We start from the raw sequence: 27530 nt of genomic DNA on the forward strand, positions 1-27530 counted from the left end.
GTAAATCCATCAAGGGGCCAAGATCGCAAGCTTACCATCATCTCATGGAACATTGCGGGGGCTAAATAATATCCGCAGGGACACGTCCACTCTTGATTATCTGGCTCAGGGGGATATATTATGCATCCAGGAGACCTGGGCGAGGTCAACGACCCCAATAGCTGGCTTTTACGAATATTTTAAATCAGCAACCAAAAGGACGATCTTTGGTCGCCCGTCAGGGGGTCTTTCCATCTTCGTAAGCAATGCCTGCAAATTGAAGGTAAAAGAACTAAATCTGGAGTCACCCGACCTGCAAGCCATCACAATAGAAGGGTTGAGAGCGGATCAAACACCCTGCCCGCTTTTATTAATCAACTGCTATCTCAACCCAGCAAAACTCCATTCCCCTCACGCCTTGGAATCTCTTACCACCGCCCTGGAAGACCTATTAATAAGCCGCTTGCACTACGATGTAATTACAGCGGGTGATTTTAATTTGAGAGGCTTGGACCTGATCCCTGTGGCACCCCCTAGTAAGAAGTCAGCTCAATTGATTGAACTTCTAGCAAACTACAATCTGCAATCCACCCACGGGACACAAAAAATGAGCCACCCCGCATGGACCGCTAACCCGACCTTCAGAAATGTCTCCACTATAGATTACATCATCACCAATGAAGGACTGGCTCATAAACTTTGCAATTTCCCTGTGGATGACAGAGCCGAAAGCGACCACAGGCCCCTCCGTGCCACATTCAACCTGACACGAGAACAGGCGGACCCCACGAAGTAATTGGTACGACCACAGCCGAAGAACATCATCTAGTCCTCAAAAGAATAAAATGGTCGACCAATCTCAGCCACAGACTCTCGGCATTTGTAGCCAACAGGCTGGCAGTACTAAGGCCACAAGACAGTGAGAACACCATACACCTATGGGAAACACTGACCAAGGAGATATTGAAGTGCCTGGGCAACACCCATCAACCAAGAGGCAATCAAAAAAACAACAGGCCAGGCCGCCTAAATACGCAGAGCCTTAATCAGATCAAGCATGCACTCAACAAGGCAATGAGGGCAAAAAAGAAAGGCTCCCACCTGCCAGGGGGGGGCCCCCATTGCAGTTTTGCAAGCCAATTACAAAAAGAAATCTGGGAATTGAAAAGAAAGCGGACCGAACAGAACTGGCTGACAGTGTTTTCCTTAATCAAAGAAAAAGACAACAGCAAGCTCTGGCGCTATATCAACAGCTTGACCCCAGGAGGCGCATACAAGGAAAACAGTGTTGTAGGTAAAGTGTGGGAACAGTATGCAAAGGGGCTGTATACCTGTGAGCCAAATCGGCCAACTCTCTGCAATACCGCGTGGCCCAAGGTGGTAGCCGCCACCATTAAAATCGAAAGCGCCCTAACAGAAGAATTAAGAAAGACTCGACCTGGAAAATTCGGAGATAGTAAAGCACATCAAGGCCATCTGAACCGACGGCCCCCCTGGCCCAAACGGGTTCCCCGCCCAGGTTTTTAAGACCGCTTCAGCCCTCTTTGCAACCAACTCAACCACTCATTCACAACCGCAATCTTGCCAATTTCCTGGAAAGGCTCAATCCTATTTCCTATTCATAAAAAAGGCGATCACTCGAACCCGGCTAATTACAGACTCATAGCCCTGCTTGACATAGAAGCTAAGGTATATGCCCGCCTTCTCCTAAAGGGCCTGGAGACCTGGGTGGATAAGAACGGCATTCTTCCGCTCTCACAGACTGGCTTCAGGGCTAACAGTTCAACACTGGACAACATCATAGCGCTTACGTACCTCACTAAGAAGGCTAACACGAGGAATAAGCTGGCCCTGTTCTGTTGCTTTATACACTATTCAACGGCCTTTGACCGAGTGAACAGAAGCCGGCTCTGGGCAAAACTAGAGACCTGGGGGATCCCCAAAGATCTGCTAAAAGCCATAAAAGCACTTTACGAGGGGACCTGGGTCCAGGTGAAACTAAGCTCTTTAATTACAACCACAAGAATTGCCGCCAACTCTGGTTTAAATCAGGGGTGTGTTTTGGCCCCCCTACTTTTTAATCTGTACACAGCAGACATGGGGCATACCCTGAAAAATGCCAACCTAGCACCCCCTAGACTGGGGAAGCTAGTCCTGGGAACGCTCCAGTACGCAGATGATACAGTAATCATGGACCACACCAGGGTAGGGCTTCAAAGAGCCTTAAACCACCTACAACAAGGAGAATGAGCTATGTATCAACGTGAGCAAGACCAAGATAGTAATCTTTGGCAAATACCATCACAAAACAAAAGCTTCATGGTCCCTGGGGGAGCACCGAATCATCACGGCCCCATCCTACAACTATCTGAGAGGGCCACTGCAGTTAAACAACTGAAGGAGCTCAAACCAAAAATAAACAAAATAATATCGTCTTTAAGACGCTTAAGTCATGGCTTGGCCAGTCCCTCTGCAGATCCGATGTTGACAGTACTCAAGGCTAAACTGATCCCCGCCATCACGTACGACCATATAGCCTACCCAGGGGCTTTTGAGAAAGTGGTCCAAGCGGCCCAGGTGAAAGCATACAAGATGGTGCTACGGGCCCCGGGCCCCTAGACAGGCACGGAACAACTAAAAACTGTAGTGTAGTTCCTAGTTTCCCACTTGGCCCTGCGCATTGGAATAACATAAACAGTGGTATCGACGTGGAACTGCGGATATTCCAGGCCTCCACTGACTATGCTAAACTTAATTGGGTGTGTTACCAACTAGCTCAGAGGTCACTGGAAACTTTCTTCTCTGCATGGGAAGTGATCAGCTTCCCTGGCACAGACAAGAAGGGATTCAGCTTTCCAACAACCGTGCAACATGACAACTTTGCTCCTCAGATCAAGAGTCAATCTCTAGGGTCGTGTGAAACAATAGACAGGTATTTCACTCAGTCAGTTTAGTGCAGTTTACTTTCACGATATGTAGAGAATAGAGAGACGGGCGTTTGTCAATAAAGGGTTAACATTTATTGAACAGTCTTTCTTCTCGTCCAAGAGAAATGTATTGCCACAATTGCAAGACTTGTTATTATAAAAAGTACGTACAGTAAGATAAGAATTGCGAAATAGAACTGTAAAAGCATTGATATGGTTTCTTAGACATACAATGGTTTAAAAGTAATAAAACATATATACAGTCATATATACATTAGGCTAACATACTCAACTGGTGCTTCTAACTAAGCCTACCCCAGTGTGCCTGACCTAAGCCTAACACATGGAAGGGGAGTAAGTAAGTAGCTTTAAGTTAAGTTGGTTTTGCCAAGGTTTGCTTCAAGAATTCTCGTCTAAGGGTTTAGTCAACACCATACCTCCGAATAGAATGATGGAAGTCTGGTATTTCCTTCAGGGGGTACTCAATATCCCAGTCACCCGCGAGGGCAGACCGGAAACGCTGGAGCTGGATTTCTCTGTAGGAGAAAGGCAGCGGCTCTCTTCTCAGCGCGTCGGGAGGAGGAGGGGGGACAGCGTCCGCGGCAGCTGGAATCTGCTGGGCTCTTCGCAGAGGGACGGCTGTTCAGCTCCTAAGCGTACTGCACCATTGTTCGCGCTTTAGCAGCGATAATGGTATCAGTAGCTTCACCACCAAGGGACAGCAGCAGCAGCGTACTGCCTGCAGCAGCAATGGGATGCACAACAGGGTGCACGACAGCATACAACAGCACGACAGCTCATTGCTTAAGGCAACGTTGGTAATATTTATACCTGACAGGTGCCGGGTTTGACGCAAGTTTGCTGGACATAAGACGTCAATTAAAGATGTCACTAGGAAGTGATAGCTATCAGTTGCTCATTAGAGTTCCATTACTAATCAAAACACAGCAAGCGGGGATTTCCAGGTTTGCTGACTTTTTATCTTGTTGAAGAACTCGGAGTGTTAATCTAGGAATATCAGATAGTGACTTCTGCTCTGTCATTGCACTAATTGGTTGCAAAGGAAGTGGCAGAGAACTATGCTGGAATGTGGCTCTGTTCGTGTGAGGCCAGAGATGACTTTTCTGAATATCGCACTTGAACAGTTATGCCAATATAGGGAATAAATGGATTTATAGCCGAATAGGGGCATAAGGTCGCAGTATCGATCAGGAACCTAGATAAACACGCAACACCCACTCCACGTATTCATGTCCATCAAATTACTAAAACTAGAGCAATTAGATGCATGTGCAACATTGCCCACCCCAAAATACATAAATGCATTCGAAATAGGCGTATTTGTAATACATGAAATTTAGGTACTGTACGTTTTTTGAAGCATAGAAATCATTCAAAAATTATTGCATATGAAATCAATGAACGATTATGCAAAAGAATTACACATGAAGTATCTCTGACAGAAGAAGGGCGAGATAAATCATCACATATAAATGCATTGTAATAACATGTGCTAGAGGCTGATGTAATGTTGTTATGTCTCTAGATGTGTTTAGAAATAGAAGTGTGAAGCTTCTGTTCTCTAAGAATAGTTTTTACGTTAAGCAAATAATTTTTCGTGCCAAAAAAAGGGTGAATATTAAAAATGTCCAATTCAAAAGAATTAATGCTTGAACGGGGAAATAGAGTTCCAAAGCTTTTTGCAGTTTTTGTTGATCAAAACTGAAGGCCGAATTCAGAGTTCATGGGAACGCTGTGTGTCGGAAAGCTTCTCCAAAGTTATTGTTTCTGTACGGGTGAGAACATCGTATCAGACAGGCTCTCAAAGAATTGGTCTACAAAATCAGGTGACAGTTCAACCAAATTCGATAGTGCTGTAACTTGGCAGGTGTGAGAATGATTGCTGTCATCAATCAATCAATCAATCAAAGACATTTATAGAGCGCACTACCTACCCGTAGGGTCTCAAGGCGCTTGGGGGGGGGGGGGGGGGGTGCCGTTACTGCTCGAACAGCCAGGTCTTGAGCTTCTTCCTGAAGGAGAGGTGGTCTTGGGTCAGGCGCAGGTCGGCCGGGAGGGAGTTCCAGGTCTTGGCGGCCAGGTAGGAGAAGGACCTTCCTCCTGTAGTGGCTCTACGGATGCGTGGGACGGCGGCGAGGGCGTGGCTGGCAGATCGGAGGTGGCGTTTGGGAGCGTAGAAGTTGATTCGGTTGTTGAGGTAGCTCGGGCCTTGATCGTGTAGGGCTTTGTGTGCGTGGGTGAGGAGCCGGAAGGTGATTCTTTTGTTGACGGGGAGCCAGTGCAGGTCTCTCAGGTGTCCGGAGATGTGGCTGTTCCGTGGGATGTCGAGGATGAGTCTGGCTGAGGTGTTCTGGATCCGCTGGAGTCTCTTCTGGAGCTTGGCGGTGGTTCCGGCGTAGAGTGCGTTGCCGTAGTCCAGACGGCTGGTGACGAGGGCCTGGGTGACGGTCTTCCTGGTCTCCGTGGGGATCCACCAGAAGATCTTCCGAAGCATGCGCAGGATGTTGAAGCACGACGAGGAGACGGCGTTGACTTGCCTGGTCATGGAGAGGGAGGAGTCCAGGATGAAGCCCAGGTTGCGTGCGTGGTTCGTCGGTTTGGGTGCGGTGCCCAGGGCGGGGGGCCACCAGGAGTCGTCCCAGGCGGAGGGCGAGGAGCCCAGGATGAGGACCTCCGTCTTGTCTGAGTTCAGTTTCAGGCGGCTGGTCGTCATCCACTCGGCTACCTCTTTCATCCCTTCGTGCAGGTTGGCTCTGGCGGCGGCGGGGTCGTTGGTCAGGGAGAGGATCAGCTGGGTGTCGTCGGCGTAGGAGATTATGTTGAGGTTGTGTTGGCGTGCGATGGCCGCGAGGGGGCTCATGTAGACGTTGAAGAGGGTCGGGCTCAGCGAGGACCCTTGAGGGACGCCGCAGATGACTTCGGTGGCCTCTGACTTGTACGGTGGTAGGCAGACTCTCTGTGTTCTTCCGTCGAGGAAGGAGACGATCCATTCCAGTGCCTTCTCCTGGATTCCGACGTTGCTGAGGCGCTGCACTAGGGTGCGGTGGCAGACCGTGTCGAAAGCCGCGGAGAGGTCTAGGAGGATGAGGGCCGCTGTTTCTCCGTTGTCCATCATGGCTCGGATGTCGTCGGTGGCGGCGATGAGGGCGGTCTCGGTGCTGTGGTTGGCACGGAAGCCGGACTGTGAGGGGTCGAGGGATCCGTTCGTCTCGAGGAAGGCGGCCAGCTGTTTGTTGACGGTCTTCTCGATGACTTTGGCTGGAAACGGGAGTAGTGAGATGGGGCGGTAATTCTTGAGTTCGGTGGGGTCTGCCGTAGGTTTCTTGAGTAGAGCGCTGAGTTCGGCATGCTTCCAGCTCTCGGGGAAGGTGGCGGTGTCGAATGAGGTGTTGATAATGTCCCGCAGGTGGGGTGCGATGACAGCGTCGGCTTTGTTGAAGACGTGGTGCGGGCAGGGGTCGGTCGGAGATCCGGAGTGGACGGAGTTCATCATGCGGACGGTGTCTTCGGTGCTGATCGGGGTCCAGGCTCGGAGGGTGGTGGTGGGTGGCGTTGCTGTGGTCGTCGCGTGGGTCGGCTGGGTGCTGAAGCTGTTGTGTATGTCCGCGATCTTGTTGTGGAAGTAGGAGGCGAGGGAGTCGCAGAGGTCTTGCGATGGGGTGATGTCGTTGTTTCCGGCGTTGGGGTTGGAGAGCTCTTTCACGATGTTGAAGAGTTCCTTGCAGTTGTGTGCGTTGTTGTCCAGTCGGTTCTTGAAAGCCGTTTTCTTGGCGGTGCGGATCAGTTGGTGGTGTTTCCGGGTGGCGAGCTTGAGGGTGGTCCTGTTGTCCGGTGTGGGTTCCTTTCTCCAGGCATTCTCGAGGGCTCGGCAGTTTTTCTTGGAGCTCTTGAGTTCGTCGGTAAACCATGGGGCTTTCTTGCTGCCAGGTCTGCTGGGCGGGGTCCTCATAGGGGCGAGTTCGTCTGCGCAGTTGCTGATCCACTTCGTGAGGTTGACGGCTGCCTGGCTGGGGTTCGCTGAGCTGGCAGGAGGATGCTGGCTCAGGGATGCGGCGATCTGGTCGGCTGTGATCTTGTTCCAGCTTCTGCGGGCAACCTGTTGCTGGTGGTGGTGGATCGTCGTTCTTTCGAAGGTGAAGTGGATGCAGCTGTGGTCCGTCCAGTGGAGTTCTGTGGCGTGGCTGAAGGCGATGTCTTTGCTGGATGAGAAGATGGCGTCGAGTGTCTGTCCGGCGAGGTGGGTGGGGGTGCTCACCAGTTGCTTGAGTCCAAGGTTGGCGAGGTTGTCGAGCAGGGTGCTGGTGTTGCAGTCGTTGTTGTTCTCCAGGTGGAAGTTGAAGTCCCCCAGGAGGATGTAGTCAGCGGAGGGGAGGGCATGCGGGCTGACGAAGTTGGCGATGTCATCGCTGAATTGAGTGCGTGGTCCCGGAGGTCGGTAGATCAGGGTGCCTCTGAGGGTGGTCTTCGGGTCGGTGTGGATCTGGAAATGCAGGTGTTCGGCGGAGGGTAGGGTGTTGTCGGTGCAGGTCGTGATACGGATGGTGTTCCTGTGGATAATGGCGATGCCTCCTCCCACCTGGTTGGCGGTGCGGTCCCTCCGGGTGATCTTGTAGCCCTCTGGGATGGCGATGGCGATGTCGGGCGCTGAAGAGGCGTTCATCCAGGTCTCCGTGAGGAAGGCGACGTCAGGGGCTGTGGCGTCTAGGAGGTTCCAGAGTTCGATGGCGTGTCTGTGGACGGAGCGGGTGTTGAGCAGGATGCACTTGAGGTGGTTGCTGCTGGTGTTCGGCTTGGCGGGTGCTGGTGCCGGGCAGGTCCGGATGCAGGTGAACTTGCAGGCGTGGCAGCTGAAGGGTCCGTGGGAGCGTCGTGGGGTGGCTTGGTAGCATCCTGGGATTCGTCCGGTGTTGAGTGCGGTGAGGGTGGCGGCTGTGTACGTCAGGCGGGATGGTCGGGGTCCTCGTGGGCCAGGGGTCCTGGCACTGGGCACGGTCCAGGCGCGGACGGGCGTAGACGGGCTTACCTTTGGAGCGCCTTTGGCGCACAATCGGCGCGCCCGCTGCGCGAGACCGCTGCGCGTTCGCACGGTCGCCATATATGGCGAAGTGCGCGGGGGGCGGAGCAGCTGGGAGGCGGGAGCGGGGAGGGTACAGAAAGAAAAGGGGCGGGGTTAGCGGTAGTGGCGGGAAGCGGGGAGGGATGATACGGGGGCGGCAGAAAGGGGCAAACCAGGAAAACCAAAGGAGGAGAGAAAAAAATACAATTTAAACAGCAAACAGCAAAAACAATTACAATTTAAATGGACAAAAAACAGAGACAATAACTAAGACAGGGACAAAGGGCAGGAAGCGAGTGCAGACCACGCCGCTCGGTGGCAGGGGGCGTGGTCTCGCGGCGGAGACGGGGCAGGCGAGGCACAGGGCGGGAAGGCACACGCAGCAGCTGGTGGCCGTGCGGCGCGGGGGTGTCCCAGAACTGGTCACACTCACCTGCGTCGCACGGTCGCCATATATGGCCATCGTAGTCAGGAGCAGCAATGCTCACAGAAGGTCGTACCTGGATGATGCTGCTTTTGTCGCTTGCTCCACTGTTACCACCTAGTCGTAGTACAGGAGTCTCAACGAATGCCGTCATCAGGATTGGTAGCCGCTGGGGACAACACAATGCGTGAGCCGTTATTGGACTGAGCAAAGTATCGACGTCCATTGGTACTGCTGATGAAAGTGAAAGACAGATGTCCAACACGCACTCATCTCCGCATAGCATACATCGTAGTACCGGTAAGATACAGTTCTGCCATATAGGTCTGAATGAAAGGAACCAGGTCATGTTTAGATCTCTCAGCCTGGCCAATCCAAGGAAGTTAGTTATCCTGTCCCGGTAGCGCATTGCTAGGATTGTCTCTTCCATTCCCATGGGAGCTATGTCTGAGTTTCGGCTTGCCATAACAAAGCAGGAGGGTCAAAAATAAAATCCCTGCTACAAGTCCCAAAAATAATGGTATGCCGCCAAAAACAGAGTGTACAAAATTAGGAACGATTCCCAAATTGCCTGGAAGGGTGTTAGCAGTCCCGTAAAGACTGTCTTAAATATGCCTGGGATGCTTGTGGCACTAGACATGTTAAGAAGTTGGCTAAGCATTTGTACGAAATGCACGGGGCAATTTGTTGATAAAAGGTCATGAACTTCAGTAGCTGTCCTTGCAACTAGAAGATCATACGTCTCTTTTGATGACATTATAGGCACTGTTGTCTGTAAAAGTACAGATTTCATTTTGCTTAATGTATCAATTCGTATAGAATAGAGATTCAGACGAGGCCAGATGGGAGTCACTGTGTCTGCAGGCCCACTCGGAAACAATGCTTGCATACAGCATATGACCATGGATGTTACGCTTACTAGATAACTTTTCCCTGGCACAAGGCCACAACATCTGTGATCCGTTCTAAGAATGTAACTCCCGTTTGAAAGTTGCATAAAGAAGGACTCTATCTGAGTTGCAGGTGTGACTAGCTGGTGGCATGAAAGTTTGTTAGAATTTCCATCACATGCTCCGTGTAAATTAATACCCTGACACAAAAGTATACCGCTTAGTGAATGTTTACAGTTGTCACCACTAAGAAATACATTTTTGTCGCTGTCACTATAGCAAGAATGTGTGTATGGTAATTTCCATTCTGATTTTACATATCCTTTACCCAATTGTTCATACTGGCCAGCAGGTATGTACTCAAGGCACTTATTAAATCGAAAAGTTGTTATCGGAATAGTGATAATTCTGTGCATTATCCATTCAATAACAGGACTTTCTGACATTGTCAATGGTAATCTCTCGAGTTTTTCGATGCTCAGGATTGTATAGTCTGCTCCTTTCTGTGCCAAACTGATCTGTTTATCAGTAAGGTTAAAAATGGAAAATAATGACGTTGTGGCACATAGCCTGAACGAAGATTTTGCAGCGTCCAGCCTAATTCTATAATAGAACGTAATTGAGATTGGCCATGTTGTAACATTAGCAAGTCTCTGTCTATCACATCAAAGGCAGAGGATACAATATTGTCCAACAAATATATTCTGGAAGACAGAGTCATTAACCCATTGTCTACTACAGAAAGTGATTTCTCCAAATTAATACGATCAATTTCTCGTATTTTTTCAGCAGTTTCAATTTGTTTGACTTTCCAAGCCTCGTTGTACGCAGCATAGATACTGGTCGCTATGAAACGCTTTTGACGCTGTTTGCGTGGTCCAAGAATGAAATCGCGCAAATCAGCACCATCTTTTAGTAAAGACAAGTGTTGCTTAATTTCAGCCAGTGTGGATGATGTTAGCCATTCAAGGCAGAGTTTCCCTACACTGTATGTTGTTATTATCCCTGGATGTTGTCTCTGGGAGTATCTCGAGTCTAATCTGGTCATTTTTAACCCCTGTGTTTTATTCAGGAATCTATCTTGACAGCTGTTTGTGTCAGTAGGCCAGATTAACCACTTTTTCCAATCAGGATGTGTTCTGTTAAAATGTAAAATTTGTGACACGTCTAACTCAATATCTGTAGTTGTATTCTCAGGTATTGGTTTTGGTATAGACGGTGTTTTAAGGTCTTTGATCTTAGCTAGGCCAAGACAAGATGTTTGGTGTATTGTGTCATTTAAAAACAACATTTGTTCTGGTATCATGTAGGTTCTAAATAGTGCTTCAATGCCTTGCACCTGCCAATCTTTTGTACCCCAAATTGTTTTCGTTTCAATATTATTTTTCCAATAATCAAAACCAAATGTCATCATTTTGTCATAAAATGCTTCTGAATATATCAATTTAGAATTTGTCAGCATTGTTTTCATTCCTGTTTTATCTAACAGTTTGTAATAAAACGTTTCTGCATTACTGGTGTTAAAACCTGAGAAGTATTTGAATTTCTCAAAAAATGCTTTAGAACTGCTTTTAGGTGGTGTAGCACAATGTTCCCATTGATTATACATAAAAACATTTCTAGGCAGTGCAGATTTATGCAAGTAATGATCACCATAGTGTGTGTAACAGAATAACTGCTCATAACTAGATGAACCTTGTAAATAATCATGATGTGTGAATCTAGCTGACATTACTAAATCAGACATCATGTCATTAATACTGTTAAAGTCCCAATCATCAGAGAATGTACTAGGTGTTACAAAGTCACTTAAGGAAACCTTCAGTTGATGAGGATACTTCAGGATTTCGACCGGACCATATATCTCATAGTCTGTTTTCTCCCATACTACCCCACCAGGTATTGGAATTGCTGTGACATTTACTGTTGACAGTTCTCTTTTCTTCACGTGGGATGATCTGTGTGGTTTCAGGACTAGGTTGATGTTCTGACTTGCTGTGTCCATTGTAATATATTTTCCTTCAATGAATTTTCCCAAACACAGTACCATGATGAGCCAAAGCAGGAGGAAAAATACACCTAGACCGAACCAGAACTCTAGCCAAGGGGAAATAAGGTAGATTTCCTTTAGTTGATGAAAGAGTTCCGTTGCTTTTTCTTTAAAAGTCTTTTTTGTTTCTGGCATCACTTCGGGGTCGTTTTGATCTTTAGAGAAGTTGTCGAAGTTGATGAAATAACCAGAGGCAGTTCTGTCAATTGATGGGATTGTTCTTTCAATCTGTCTTTCGGTAGCACTTTCTGATGCCACATTAGTGTAGACTGGTGTTGTTTCTTGACGAACTGTTTCAATCTGTGTTTCAAGAGGCACGAGTTCCATGGCATTATTGCATAGTCCTTCATTGTGCACTGCAGGCTGATCGAATGTGATGAGTCTTTCAGTTTGAACCTCTTGGATTGTTGCAAGTTTGGGTATTCTGTTGTTTCTTGGGAGTCCACTGGGCCTACTGTTGATTATAGGCCACATGCTTGTGGTTTTACCAGGTCGATGGACACGACTCTGTTCTCCTTTTTACCAGCAAGGGGCGGTAGCACAACTGATCTTGTTCCGGTGACTGCCAAGACAGGTACTGCTTTTCTGTAAGAAGGCCCAAATTCCTTCTTAACCGCGATCTTTTCTCTGACTAGATCCCCAATCTTTGGAATCCAGACAGGCCTTGCTGGGGCTGTTGCTGGTGGTGCCTCCTCAGTGGTACTTGGCTGTTGCTTTAACTTTATGTTGCTTAAGGATTTTCTTGTTTCATTCAGTTCCTGTAAAACAGCCAAACGATCTTTGATGTCAAAGTTTGTTGTTTTTTCTTGTACCACTGACATCTGACTATCGAGGTCCTGAATACGCATTCTAATTCCGAACAATAGTTCGTATGGGCTGAAACCTTTTAGAGAATTTCTTGGCATGTTGTTAAGACTAGTCTGGACACTTATTAAATGTTTGACCCACCCAGCGCCTGAACCTAATACCTTCGCTGTTATAGATTGCTTTATGTCCCGGTTTTTTCTTTCTACCACGCTGTTCCCTTCCGGGGTATGACGGACAAGAATACCGCAACCCAATTCCCATGCTAGCCATGGCCTCCTTATAAGCTCGAGAGCTGAAAGCAGGACCCTGGTCAGAATGGAACGTGGTAATTGCGTATGTGCTGATAAAGACTCGCAAATCTTTTATAACCGTTCTAGCGTCAGCCGAGCGCTGGAGGCCTCATTCTTTAAGTGTGTTTAGCCTCAACTATTAATAGGACGCAGGATGGGGTGTAGGCAGCGTTACGCTCTTTCTGACTGGTAGCCGGTAGCAAGATTCGCTACTGCGATCCCTATTGCAGTTTTCACAGTTGTTTGCATATATTTGGTGTTCTACACTCATTCCCGGCCACCAGAATACTGATTGTAATTCAGTCAGTGATTCCTTGATCTCTCTGTGCCTAGGACCCAAACCCATATGTGCGTCTGCTATTAAAAATATTTTCCTGTTCGTGTTTGGAATTACTCTGTCCCCCACTCCAGGGATTCGAGCAAAAGGAACGGAGTTTGCATCGATTATGTATGCATAATTGAGTGGATAGTTCACGGGTAGTGCTGCACAGTCGCCTTTTACGGTCGTTTTTACTGCCAGCATGGTTTCCCCGTCTATGTATTTATCTGTACGCTTTTTTGTGGCTACGGAAGCTGGTTTAGTTGCTTCCGCTGTGGCTGTATTAGCCAATGAATTCCCTGCAACGTGAACGCCATCACGTTGAAGACTCTGTGCGTGAATCACGTGAGTCTTTTGTAGTTCTTTGTGTAAAAGAGCTACCTGTTTCCAGAGCAATTTATGCTTTATTGTGGCACCTGTGTCATCTTTGTAGTCGTTTTTGATCCAACTCTGCAGTTTATTGTTGTAAGAGTTGACGCAAAAATGAGAATCGCACACGATAAGTGTCGGGAATTCACGTTCTGCATTTTCGAGCGCCATCTTTAAAGATCTGATTTCAGTTCTCTGAACCGAACAGTTTCTTACAGATTCAGTTTTTGTTACTTTCGGTCTGAATTTACCGCACAGCCAACGACCTTTAATGATCGCACATGCTGTATTGTAGGATTTTCTCTCTACGTTAAAATGCTGTACAAAACTATCTGTATAGATTATACATGCGTATTGTGGGAGAGGCAGAATTTCGATTGGCAGAGGATATTCTTCTTCATATTCTAAATCATTCAGTTCTTCGAATTGCGGGGCGAAATAGTATTTCACGTCTTCCGCTCCTAGAGAATCTATACACTGTATCCATTTCGGATCCAGTGACACTGTAGGCAGGTTTACTGGGCTGAATAGCGCTTCGAAGGCGGATTCCGCTGTAAGGATATTAATCCGTTTGCCGTGTGCTAGTTCTCGCTCATTTGCTAATGCTATTTGCACTGCTTTCACAGTTCTTTCTGTGTGACTGAATGTTTTTTCTGCTTGTGTGTACAAGTGAGATTTAATTGAAATTGGTACCTTTTCTTCCTCATTAGAGGTTAGGTACGTGAATCCGCATCTTCCTGGGATGACTCGGATTACAAGATCGATCGTGTTGTCACGTGTATCTAATTTTGTTTTTGCTAACATGTCTGTTTGCAGTGATCTCAAAATTTCTGTGTGTTTTTGAGTCCAATTGATTTGTTTAAAATCAGGTTTTATTAGTTCGTAGAGAGGTTTAACCCTCTCTGCGTAATTTAGGATGTAAGTTCTTCCGAAATTCAGAAAACCTAGAATGGATTGTAAATTCTTCAGCGTTTTTGGAGCTTGGAGTACAGCGCACTTCTCTAAGAAGTTGTCCGCTAGGCTTTTCCCTTCACTTGATAATTCGTACCCTAAGAATAGTACTGTCAGATGGGCAATTCGGGACTTTTTAAAGTTGAATTTGTAACCCTCTGCTGCGAACCCAAGTATAATGGTGTTCACTCTTTTCAAGTGAGTATCCAAGTCATCGTCTGTGAGATAGATATCATCTACGTAAGATAATGCCTCATCATCATAGATTTGTAGTAACTCTGTTACCCTAGCTGAGAATAGTCCTGGGCTGTTCTTGAACCCCTGTGGGAGTCGACAGAATTTTTTCTGTGACCCAAATGCAGAGAAAGCGGTCAAATATCTGCTTTCTGGTGCAATGTTTTGACAAAAGAAACCATTAGATATGTCTAATGTCGTTTTATATTTTTTCCTAACTATATTATTCATTAGGGCTGCACTATGCGAGTTTTGTACTGCAAAAGTTTTGCAACATGTATTAAGATGTCTGTAGTCCAAAACTAGACGATATGAATTGTCTGGCTTGGAGACAGGAAACAAAGGATTGTTCATTTGAGAGGTGCATGTTTCAATCACCCCCTGGTATTCAAGTTGATCTAAGATCTCCCTGACTTGTTTTTTAGCTTCTTGCTTTATGGGATACTGCCGTTGGGCAGTTGGTTCACTTTTTAATTGGATTTTGTGAGGAGGTGAATCCTCATCCCATCCTACATGATTTTTATATAATGCAGGTGCCTGGGCCACTGCCCATTTCCTTGCATAAGTATATTTTTTGTGAATCGGAATGTGATTCGAGAAGGCAGGCATAATCACTTCTTCGCCACGAGGGCACTCCCTGACAAACTCTGGGGGCCAATCTTTTTCAGCTAACAGAATATCATAGCCTTTTGAGAGCTTATCCCAAAATAGACCCCTAATTTTCCTAGTCTTATCACCCTCTATACTCAATGTTATTTCGTATATTTTATGGGGCTCGCTAAGTCTGGTGTCGGCAGTTTCAACTTGAATGTATTCATTCGTGTCCACTGTCTCCAGATGACTCATCAAGTTCTTGCGCGCTATACTGATTTCTGCTGCACTGTCCAACATTGTCAATGCCCACTCCCCGTTTTTCAACTGTGTCCTCAGTATTCTCGGCATGGTTGATTACTCTAATACTGGCTACCTTCTTTTTCTGAAATTGAGATTTTTTACTCTGAGCAGGTTCCTTGTCTTTGGACTTGGTGTGCTCTCCTGGGTCTGACCGTCCTCTTCTTTCCGAATTCTGTGGAAAAGATCGAGAGGGACGTGTATCAATACTTTGATATCTATCAGGTTTTTTCAGATTATCCCTATTTCTAAGGTTATATCTTTTCTCAGAGGGCTCCCTCTGGGGAGACTGGCGTTCTCGAGTCGGAGTTCTTTCCCTCCGTCGAGGAGACCTTCCTCTGGACTGGAAAACTTTTTCCTTGGGAGTGGATTGTTAATTTCCATCCCAGCTCTTTTTAGGAGTGTTTAAATTATTTTTAATAAATAATTTTTCTAATTCTCTATAAGCTTTTGTTAATTCTCCTATGTTAAATAAGAGTTCTTCTTTTGACATTCTTGCAATGTCAGGATGTGGTGTGTAGCTGGCTAGAACCGGCCACGTTGCTCCTGGTCTACCTAGTGGACCGAGCCTAGTTATGTGATCATTATGTTTTAGGGCGCCATTAAACCAGAACAGGTGCTCTTGAAATTTAAGTGGAATTTCAATCTCCTCGAAAGGAGCGTACTCTTCCGGAGGTTTCTCTATTTTGTAATAGTGAAACTCTTTTGTTGTAGCGTTTACCGCTGGAAAGTTTATCCATGAATAGAATACCTCTGTCTGCCGATACTCGTGAGCCTCTATCACGAAAATTACTGTACCACCTTGTGGTGTCAGTCCGTTCTCTATAAGTTTTAATGTTATAGATTTTCTTAAATGTGCCGGGATGATTATTGCACCCGGTACCATATCGTCGGAATCCTGCTGAGTCGCATTTACTGCGGCCCCAGTGGTTCCGTTTTCTCCTGGCATTGTTAAAATGCAAGGTTTGCAGAGTAGGTCTCCAAGGAGACAAAGATTAGGTGCACAATATTTTGGAACACTGTATCCTTCAACGTTGAATAAACCAGAGCTTTACATAGGAATCTCTTCCTACTAAGGTCGGGCGGATTTTAACCTTTCACCCACTCCAGACGTCTATTGGAGTATTTACGGGAGAAAGGGGTGTGAAATATGCACGACTGAGTTACTCTAACGTCTTGCGTTAGTTTATCGCCTTACCAAACGTTTGGGCGCCATGTAGTGTAGTTCCTAGTTTCCCACTAGGCCCTCTGCATTGGAATAACATAAACAGTGGTATCGACGTGGAACTGCGGATATTCCAGGCCTCCACTGACTATGCTAAACTTAATTGGGTGTGTTACCAACCAGTTCAGAGGTCACTGGAAACTTTCTTCTCTGCATGGGAAGTGATCAGCTTCCCTGGCACAGACAAGAAGGGATTCAGCTTTCCAACAACCGTGCAACATGACAACTTTGCTCCTCAGATCAAGAGTCAATCTCTAGGGTCGTGTGAAACAATAGACAGGTATTTCACTCAGTCAGTTTAGTGCAGTTTACTTTCACGATATGTAGAGAATAGAGAGACGGGCGTTTGTCAATAAAGGGTTAACATTTATTGAACAGTCTTTCTTCTCGTACAAGAGAAATGTATTGCCACAATTGCAAGACTTGTTATTATAAAAAGTACGTACAGTAAGATAAGAATTGCGAAATAGAACTGTAAAAGCATTGATATGGTTTCTTAGCCATACAATGGTTTAAAAGTAATAAAACATATATACAGTCATATATACATTAGGCTAAAATACTCAACTGGTGCTTCTAACTAAGCCTACCCCAGTGTGCCTGACCTAAGCCTAACACGTGGAAGGGGAGTAAGTAAGTAGCTTTAAGTTAAGTTGGTTTTGCCAAGGTTTGCTTCAAGAATTCTCGTCTAAGGGTTTAGTCAACACCATACCTCTGAATAGAATGATGGAAGTCTGGTATTTCCTTCAGGGGGCACTCAATATCCCAGTCACCCGCGAGGGCAGACCGGAAACGCTGGAGCTGGATTTCTCTGCAGGAGAAAGGCAGCGGCTCTCTTCTCAGCGCGTCGGGAGAAGAAGGGGGGACAGCGTCCGCGGCAGCTAGAATCTGCTGGGCTCTTCGCAGAGGGACGGCTGTTCAGCTCCTAAGCGTACTGCACCATCGTTCGCGCTTTAGCAGCGATAATGGTATCAGTAGCTTCACCACCAAGGGACAGCAGCAGCAGCGTACTGCCTGCAGCAGCAATGGGATGCACAACAGGGTGCACGACAGCATACAACAGCACGACAGCTCATTGCTTAAGGCAACGTTGGTAATATTTATACCTGACAGGTGCCGGGTTTGACGCAAGTTTGCTGGACATAAGACGTCAATTAAAGATGCCACTAGGAAGTGATAGCTATCAGTTGCTCATTAGAGTTCCATTACTAATCAAAACACAGCAAGCGGGGATTTCCAGGTTTGCTGAGTTTTTATCTTGTTGAAGAACTCGGAGTGTTAATCTAGGAATATCAGATAGTGACTTCTGCTCTGTCATTGCACTAATTGGTTGCAAAGGAAGTGGCAGAGAACTATGCTGGAATGTGGCTCTGTTCGTGTGAGGCCAGAGATGACTTTTCTGAATATCGCACTTGAACGGTTATGCCAATATAGGGAATAAATGGATTTATAGCCGAATAGGGGCATAAGGTCGCAGTATCGATCAGGAACCTAGATAAACACGCAACAAAACCATCTTTGGCGACGCAGGCTCCCCATGGCATTCCAAGGTGGAACTAGCCATTAAAGTTCTGAATATAGAGGAAAGGAGCCTGCATCTTCACGAAATTCCATATTCCGCCTGGGCCCAAGCCGTTAAGCTCCAAGTCCAGTCTATTTCCTTTGAGCTTGACCTTTCCTCGCTCCAGCATAATCCACTAATGCTGGCCCTGTACAAGTCCTATATCCCCGGTAAACCCCAACCATACCGGCAAGATTCATTAACAACCGAGGCAATACAGAAAATTCTGTTTATGCGCATTTTGGCCCTCAGGATTGCGGACTTCAACCCAATTTGGGAACGCACAGACGGAGCCATTGCCTGCCGACTTTGCAACTATCGCAGAGAATCCTGGCTACATCTGCTATGTTTCTGCACAAAGTTGGCCAGTGACCGACAGTGATTGTTGCGTCCGGCATTACGGATTCTGGACCATAGAACATGCAGAGAAGCCTCGGACTGGTGTTTCTCAGAATCCACGACCTGCTTATTAGCCAGGGCAGGCAAGTTCATCCATCAAGTTAAAATGGCACTCGATTCCCAACTAAAGGCTACTATTCCGATGGGCCCCGACAGTGGGCTTAGCGCTTTCTTCGTCGCCCCAAAGTTGTCAGCCTACAGTTAATCCAGGGAGACACCGAAAAGTAATTGGAACCATCGGACTGAGGTATTTAACCTGGGTCGACTAAGGGACTGATGAAATCCGCAGCGTGACTGATGATATCGAACTTTTATACGCCTCTCAGACTCTAGTAAGCGTGGTCTCATGGTGAATTCAAAACCCTTTTTTTTTTAAATAATGGACAATAGTAGTGAACACAGTTAGTCTTGTGACTATATAGTTGCACCAATGGTTTTACTTGGTTTTGGCCGAGAAGGGGGCGGGGGGGGGGGGGGGTCATTGTATTGTATTTTATTTTATTGTATTTTACCGAAGTTCATTGTTTCTTATACTGTAATGATTTTAAGTAATCGCACAGTTTACTAATAAATGACTTACACTCTGCGAGGGGTCCAGTATGTTATTGTCCTCCAGATAGCCCGTCACGATGGAATTGATGTAGGCCTCTGAGATCTTGGAGTACCAGGGCAGGAGGGAGCTTGGACGGAAGCTCTCTGGTTTGGCTGCGTCGAGATGAGGACCACCCTAGCTTGTTTCCGTAAGCTGGGGACAACAGCCAGAGAGACAGATTGATCACCTGGCTCAAAGGTGTAATGCGCACAGGTAAGATTTTCATGAATTGGTCAGGCTTAAGAGGGTCTGTGGGGGAGCCAGACTTGACCCTGCTACAAAGCACGGACAACTCCTCTTGGGAGATTGGTGGGAAAACGGCCAAAGTATGCATAGTAGGGGGTCTAGGCACGAGGTCGGGACATAGCGCTACCTGGGGGAAGGACTTATAGATCTTCTCCACCTTCTCCACAAAGGAGGAGGCTAGAGCATCGCATTGCTCATCTGACGATATCAAGGTCGCCTTAGGGGCTGTGGCTGATTTCAGCTCTTTCAGTATCAAAAAGAGACTTTTGGAGGATTATAACTACTCCTGATCTTATCCGCATGGTAAGTTCCCCGTTCCGTCTGGATAGCCCTATGATATTTCTTGATCGCTGCCTGATAGCACCTCTTCAGGTTTGGGTCGTAGTCCCTTCTCCAGGCTCTCTCCAGCAGGGCGGTGAGCTTAGCATTGTACCAGGGACTGGATTTGGTGTTACAGCTTTTGAACACTTTACAGGGATGAGAGAGTCCAGAGTGCAGAGAATCCAGTCCGACAATGATCTATCGGCCATGTCTGGGTCATCTGGAACGCTAAGCATGGTTGTGGAAAGGAGGCGTGAAATTGAGCGATGCTGAGTTTATGCCAGGGGCGTCTAAGTGAAAGTTTCTAAGCCACCCTCCTCACGGGCACAGCCGCGGAGAGTGTCATAGTTATTAAATAATGATCAGACCAGCACATCGCGGAGGGGGTGTGGACAGTCCCCCTAACTCTCAGGCCCTGTGCTCCTTCTTGCTGTCTCTCTCATGTGCTTCTCTCCCAGCCTTCGTGGAGCTCTCTCCCACATCTGCTTCTTCCCACCTAACTCCCCAGGCCCTGTGCTCCTTGTTGCTGTCTCTATCGTGGGCTTCTCTCCCAGCCCTCGTGGTGCTCTCTCCCTTGTGTGATCCTTCTCCCCTAGCTCCCAAGGTCCTGTGCTCCTTCTTGCTGTCTCTATCGTGGCCCTTGTGGTGCTCTCTCCCACATCTGCTTCTTCCCACCTAACTGCCAGGCCCTGTGCTCTGTATTGCTGTCTCTCTTGCGTGCCTCTCGCCCAGCCCTTGTGGTGCTCTCTCCCTTGTGTGATCCTTGTCCCCTAGCTCCCAAGGCCCTGTGCTCTGTATTGCTGTCTCTCTTGCGTGCCTCTCGCCCAGCCCTTGTGGTGCTCTCTCCCTTGTGTGATCCTTCTCCCCTAGCTCCCAAGGTCCTGTGCTCCTTCTTGCTGTCTCTATCGTGGCCCTTGTGGTGCTCTCTCCCTTGTGTGCTTCTTCCACACCTAACTGCCAGGCCCTGTACTCTGTATTGCTGTCTCCCTTGCGTGCCTCTCGCCCAGCCCTTGTGGTGCTCTCTCCCTTGTGTGATCCTTCTCCCCTAGCTCCCAAGGCCCTGTGCTCCTTGTTGCTGTCTCTATCGTGGGCTTCTCTCATGGCCCTTGTGGTGCTCTCTCCCTTGGGTGCATCTTCCTCACCTCGCTCCCCAGGCCCGGTGCTATTTGTTGTTGTTTCCCTCGCGTGCCTCTCTCCCAGCCCTTGTGGTGCTCTCTCCCTTGTGTGCTTCTTCCCCACATAACCCCCAGGCCCTGTGCTCCCTGTTGCGGTCTCACTCGTGTGCTTCTCTCTCTTGTGTACTTCGGGCAGATTTACAATAACTGGCGCATCCCTGCATATCAGCAGGGATGCGCCAGTAATTGTGCGCCACAGCTCCGCCACCATGGATGTGCCGCATTTACAATGCGGCGCACCATGGGGCAAAATCAGCGTGACGCATGTGTGCCGTAAAAGTGGCGAATTGCTGGAGTTGCGTCGCAAGCACGACGCAGCTCCAGCAATGCTCTGGGGGGCCCTATTCTTACAATGCTGCGTCAATCCTTACGCCTGCTTCGAGCAGGCGCAAGTTTTTGACGCAGCATGGGCCAAAAGTGACTGAGTGAAATCTTGTAGATTTCACTCAGCCACTTTTAGGAGGCGTTCCTGTGCCCGAACGCCCCCCCCCCCTCTGCGCTGGAACGCCTCCTTCTGGCGCAGGGCTTTACAACGTGGCGCATCTCCAAGATGCGTCACGTTTTAAGTACCCCGCACCATGGCGCATCTTTTGCGACGCCCCTACGTCACAAAAGTGTCACAACAGCGTACTAAAAGGGGCGCCAGGGGCTTGTAATTCTGCCCCTTCGCCCCTCACCTCATCATGTTACTCTGTCCCTCGTGTTGATTTCCCTCGCCTTTCCCCTGCATTATTTTAATTGTATTGCTCCCCCGCAGCCGCCCCCTCCGTGCTTTTTACAAATCTTTCTAAGGGCCCTATGCCCTAAAAAACTGCTTTTGCAATTCTCCACTTTCGTTTTTAAGAAAAATTCCTGATCCATCCGGGATTGGTAAATAAAGAAAATGGCGCCAACACCATTTTGTAGGTATGCGCTTTTGTGACGTTGGAGTCACGTACATTCATTGTCACACATGTGCATGTCAAGCAGATGGCACACACATCATCTCACCTTATTTTCTTGCTGTACAGTATAAGCACTAAATACTTTTGGACAATGCAGCACAGAATCGCCAAAAGGCATTGGCAAAGTCAATAGGTCCCAAAGGAGAGGCATGTTGGCATTGCCAATGCTTGTAAACTCCGGGAACAATATGTCTCGAAGGAGAGACCTTTTGGCACCTCCAATGCTTGTTAACTCTGGGAACAATAGGTCCTGAAGGAGAGGCCTATTGGCGTTGCCAAGGCTTGTTAACCCTGGGAAAAATAGGTCCTGGAGGAGATACCTGTTGGCATTGCCAATGCTTGTTAACTCTGGGAACAATAGGTCCCGAAGGAGACACCTGTTTGCATTACCAATGCTTGTCAACTCTGGGAACCATCACTTACCGTCTGCATTCATCTAGCATTGTAACAAGGAGACTGCTGCTCCAAATGCCGCTACGAGAATCACTGACTGAAAGAAGGATGTAGTTTAGGAGACATCCCAGCCACCCATAAGGGCCTTACTTGCAACATGCACAGCAGGTGAAAGGTTCAGTGATTGCTGCTAGAATGACATAGTGTAACAGCCCCTTTCACTGATAATACGCTGCAACCACTGACCCAGAAGTCAGCGAGATATGTATTGATGTTGGGCGGTTAATTTGCCAAGTGATCAATGAATCCTTTTTTATGAAAGAAAGGAGTTAGCAAAGGCATTTCACTGGAACCGTGGCTACTGATGATGTGGTACAGCTCGTTTCTAATGAGATGAGTAAATGATTAGTGGAGCATGGCTTCAAGAGTCACACAACTGCACTGTATAATCCTCAAGTTAATGGGCTTGTGGAGAGTTTCAACATAGTCTTTAGGTCATGCCAGCATAAAAGTCTCTTCAGGAAGCAGCATCGTATATATCATCAATATACTGCAACATGCACCTTTGAACGTCTGAAGGGATAGAAAAGTTGGCAGCATGTTCAGACTGTTTCTCTAACATGAAGGAATACTGTACTATAAATTAAACCTTGATGTTATGAAAGCTAGAGATGAGGAAATAAGGCCAGAGAAAAGCGGAGTGCAGTGAAAGCTGAAAGGAGAAAGCTGTCATGGTGGTGCCACACATAGTGTATGATTTACAAAGAACTGGACATTATGGTTGAAGAATTAGGGAATTGTTAGAGTTTAACAAACTCTAAATGCCACTGAGCTAGAATAGAGATTGCCTCTCTGGTGAAGCTTCTTGCAGAGAAGATGACGAGACAACTGGAAAGTGATAAGGCAACAGGTGTGGATTATACCTTTTGAGGGTGGAGGTACAATTCTACATGTAGGCCCATGGTTGTTGAATTTGTGAGAGGGTCAAAAAAAGTGAAGGCACCCCTCTGACTGAAGGCCCATGTCTGTTGAATCTGTAAGAGGGTCAGAAGACGTGAAGGGTGCCCCCCTGCCAGAAGGCATGCCTGTTGAATCTGTGAGAGGGTCAGAAGAACTGAAGGGCGCCCCCCTGCCAAAGGCATGTCTGTTGAATCTGTGAGAGGGTCAGAAGACGTGAAGGGCGCCCCCCTGCCAGAAGGCATGTCTGTTGAATCTGTGAGAGGGTCAGAAGTGAAGGGCGCCCCCTGCCGAAGGCATGTCTGTTGAATCTGTGAGAGGGTCAGAAGTGAAGGGCGCCCCCTGCCGAAGGCACGTCTGTTGAATCTGTGAGAGGGTCTGAAGAAGTGAAGGGCGCCCCCCTCGCTAAAGGCATGTCTGTTGAATCTGAGAGGGTCAGAAATGAAGGGCGCACCCCTGCCGAAGGCTTGTCTGTTAAATGTGAGAGGGTCAGGAGAAAGGAAGGGTGCCCTCCAGTCGAAGCAATGTCTGTTGAATCTGTGAGAGGGTCAGAAGAAGTGAAGGGTGCCCCCCCCTGCCGAAGGCATGTCTGTTGAATCTTTGAGAGGGTCAGAAGTGAAGGGCGCCCCCTGCCGAAGGCATGTCTGCTGAATGTGAGAGGGTCAGAAGAAGTGAAGGGCGCCCCCCTGCCTGAAGGAATGTCTGTTGAATCTGTGAGAGGGTCAGAAGAAGTGAAGGGCGCCCCCCTGCCCGAAGGAATGTCTGTTGAATCTGTGAGAGGGTCAGAAGAAGTGAAGGGCGCCCCCCTGCCAGAAGGCATGTCTGCTGAATTTGAGAGGGTCAGAAGTGAAAGGCGCACCCCTGCCGAAGGCATGTCTGCTGAATTTGAGAGGGTCAGAAGTGAAGGGCGCACCCCTGCCGAAGGCTTGTCTGTTGAATCTGTGAGAGGGTCAGGAGAAAGGAAGGGTGCCCTCCCATTGAAGCAATGTCTGTTGAATCTGTGAGAGGGTCAGAAGGAGTGAAGGGTGCCACCCCTGCCGAAGGCATGTCTGTTGAATCTGTGAGAGGGTCAGAAGTGAAGGGCACCCCCCCTCCCTAAAGGCATGTCTGTTGAATCTGTGAGAGGGTCAGAAGGAGTGAAGGGCGCCCCTCTGCTGAAGGCATGTCTGCTGAATCTGAGAGGCTCAGAAGTGAAGGGCGCCCCCCTGCCGAAGGCTTGTCTGTTGAATGTGAGAGGGTCAGGAGAAAGGAAGGGCGCCCTCCCGTCGAAGCAATGTCTGTTGAATCTGTGAGAGGGTCAGAAGTGAAGGGTGCCCCCCTGCCGAAGGCATGTCTGTTGAATCTGTGAGAGGGTCAGAAGTGAAGGGTGCCCCCCTGCCGAAGGCATGTCTGTTGAATCTGTGAGAGGGTCAGAAGAAGTGAAGGGCCCCCCCTGCCGAAGGCATGTCTGTTGAATCTGTGAGAGGGTCAGAAGTGAAGGGTGCCCCCCTGCCGAAGGCATGTCTGTTGAATCTGTGAGAGGGTCAGAAGAAGTGAAGGGTGCCCCCCCTACCGAAGGCATGTCTGTTGAATCTGTGAGAGGGTCAGAAGTGAAGGGTGCCCCCCTGCCGAAGGCATGTCTGTTGAATCTGTGAGAGGGTCAGAAGAAGTGAAGGGCCCCCCCTGCCGAAGGCATGTCTGTTGAATCTGTGAGAGGGTCAGAAGTGAAGGGTGCCCCCCTGCCGAAGGCATGTCTGTTGAATCTGTGAGAGGGTCAGAAGAAGTGAAGGGTGCCCCCCCTACCGAAGGCATGTCTGTTGAATCTGTGAGAGGGTCAGAAGTGAAGGGTGCCCCCCTGCCGAAGGCATGTCTGTTGAATCTGTGAGAGGGTCAGAAGAAGTGAAGGGTGCCCCCCTGCCGAAGGCATGTCTGTTGAATCTGTGAGAGGGTCAGAAGAAGTGAAGGGTGCCCCCCCTACCGAAGGCATGTCTGTTGAATCTGTGAGAGGGTCAGAAGTGAAGGGTGCCCCCCTGCCGAAGGCATGTCTGTTGAATCTGTGAGAGGGTCAGAAGAAGTGAAGGGCCCCCCCTGCCGAAGGCATGTCTGTTGAATCTGTGAGAGGGTCAGAAGTGATGGGTGCACCCCTGCCGAAGGCATGTCTGTTGAATCTGTGAGAGGGTCAGAAGTGAAGGGTGCCCCCCTGCTGAAGGCATGTCTGTTGAATCTGTGAGAGGGTCAGAAGAAGTGAAGGGCCCCCCCTGCCGAAGGCATGTCTGTTGAATCTGTGAGAGGGTCAGAAGTGAAGGGTGCCCCCCTGCCGAAGGCATGTCTGTTGAATCTGTGAGAGGGTCAGAAGAAGTGAAGGGTGCCTCCCCTACCGAAGGCATGTCTGTTGAATCTGTGAGAGGGTCAGAAGTGATGGGTGCACCCCTGCCGAAGGCATGTCTGCTGAATTTGAGAGGGTCAGAAGAAGTGAAGGGCGCCCCCTGCCCGAAGGCATATCTGCCGAATGTGAGAGGGTCAGAAGAAGTGAAGGGCGCCCCCTGGCTGAAGGAATGTCTGCGGAATGTGAGAGGGTCAGAAGTGAAGGGCGCCCCCCTGCCGAAGGCATGTCTACGGAATGTGAGAGGGTCAGAAGAAGTGAAGGGCGCCCCCTGGCTGAAGGAATGTCTCCTGAATGTGAGGGGCTCAGAAGTGAAGGGTGCCCCCCTGCGAAAGGCATGTCTGTGGAATGTGAGAGGGTCAGAAGAAGTGAAGGGCGCCCCCTGGCTGAAGGCATGTCTGTTGAATGTGAGGGGGTCAGAAGTGAAGGGGGCCCCCCTCCCCGAAGGCATGTCTGTGGAATGTGAGAGGGTCAGAAGTGAAGGGCGCCCCCTCCCCAAAGGCATGTCTGTGGAATGTGAGAGGGTCAGAAGTGAAGGGCGCCCCCCTGCCGAAGGCATGTCTGTTGAATGTGAGGTGGTCAGAAGTGAAGGGTGCCCCCTGCAAACGCTCATCGTCTGCGGTGTTTGTACCATCACACACAGATGTGAGTGGGCCCCTCTGACTGTCTGAGGTTGGTAAGTGTCCAAGGAAGGGATGGGCCCCCTCTGATGGCGTCACACTCCTCCACGTCAGTGGGAGACTGAGTTTCCGCAGGTTCCAAGCCCTCGAGGCCAGGGGCCTCATTTATGAAAAGTGACGCATCGCTGCGTGAAAACAGCGATGCGTCACTTTTCACTGCGCACTCCTTGCGACACCAATGATGCGTCATATTTAATGTATGACGCATCATGTTACAAGGACTTACAGATACGTCAGTATTTCTGACGCATCTGTAAGCGCAAAAGTGACGCATTGCTGGAGTGTGTCACAAAATTGACGTAACTCCAGCAATGCGTCCTTTCACATGGGGAAAGCCCCATGTGAAAGGGCTTGCGTCAGTCTTACGCCTGCTGTGAGGCAGGCGCAAGATTTTGACGCAACCGCATCCTAAAAGTGACGCAGTAAAATCTCATAGATTTCACTGCGTCACTTTTACGAGGCTTTTTGCGGGGGAACGCCCCCTCTGCATACATTATACCTGACGCAGGTATAATGTGGCGCAGGGGTTTAAAAAGTGACGCATCTACCTAGATGCGTCACTTTGTAAATATGGCGCAACAAGGCGCATTTTGTACGCCGCTGGTGCGTCACAAAAAGTGATGCACCGGCGGCGCAAAACTGACGCAAGGCCTCATAAATGAGGCCCCAGGTGCCCACTGACTCTGCTGTCACGTGACCACTACCTGTGCGTGAACCTGTGTTCAGCTTCATGTGCAGCGTGACTGATGCCCTCGGCGTGTGATCCTCGACACATCTGTCCTCTCACTCACTGGGCCTTTCTGACCCATGTGAGCCACGGGCTGCGGTCATGAGTGGACAGATGTTGTGAGGCTGCTGTTGAAGAGGGGGGGGGATGCACCGAGAGCCCAGGGCACAGCGCTTTATCACACGGAGGGAATCTGTGGCTTCAAGGCGCTCAGCAGCTGTTCAAGGACAGCTGCAGGTGTGGGGGTGGAGAGGACAGAGGGGGTTCAGAGTGGAAGGAGAAGAACCACAGCTGGGAGTGGGGGGTGAGCGTGTGACAGATGTGAAGGTCCGCAGTGAGTGAGGGGGATAGAACAATGTGTGAGGGTGGAGGGGTGGACCCTCCCCCCCCCCTGGGGTCCGGGGGGGCAAGAGGCCCTCGGGGGCAGCGAATGAAGACGAGGGGTTTGGGTATAGTTTTCTCTTCTTTATCACCACAAAACCGTGAACATTGGCCGAGTAGGAGTCCGCCGAGTCCGTCACCTGCACCGTCTCCGTCAGGGGCAGGAAGCCCTTGGCCTCCACCTGGAGAGAGAAAGAGACCGGGTGACTCTCTGTCCTGTCCCACTGTCCTGAGAGCACATCAGCAGCCCCACTGACCTGAGAACACAGCTCCAGCCCCACTGACCTGAGAACACAGCTCCAGACCCACTGACCTCCTAACACAGCTCCAGCCCCACTGACCTGAGGACACAGCTCCGG

At 48.8% G+C, this 27530-nt stretch overlaps 1 protein-coding gene across 1 annotated transcript in view; it reads right to left on the reverse strand.

Annotated features, from left to right (window-relative positions):
• Positions 1-217: 217 nt before the first annotated feature.
• The window catches only part of LOC147718068 (carboxypeptidase M-like), a 217412-nt gene continuing 190099 nt past the window's right edge, over positions 218-27530 (reverse strand). Inside the window, exons 8-9 of the mRNA XM_086919901.1 lie at positions 27206-27353; positions 218-249 (exon numbers count right to left, since the gene is read on the reverse strand). Coding sequence (XP_086776027.1) covers positions 218-249; positions 27206-27353 — 180 coding nt within the window. The remainder of the gene's footprint in view (positions 250-27205; positions 27354-27530) is intronic.

This window comes from Lissotriton vulgaris, chromosome 5, assembly GCF_964263255.1.
Source record: "Lissotriton vulgaris chromosome 5, aLisVul1.2, whole genome shotgun sequence".
NCBI lineage: Eukaryota > Metazoa > Chordata > Amphibia > Caudata > Salamandridae > Lissotriton > Lissotriton vulgaris.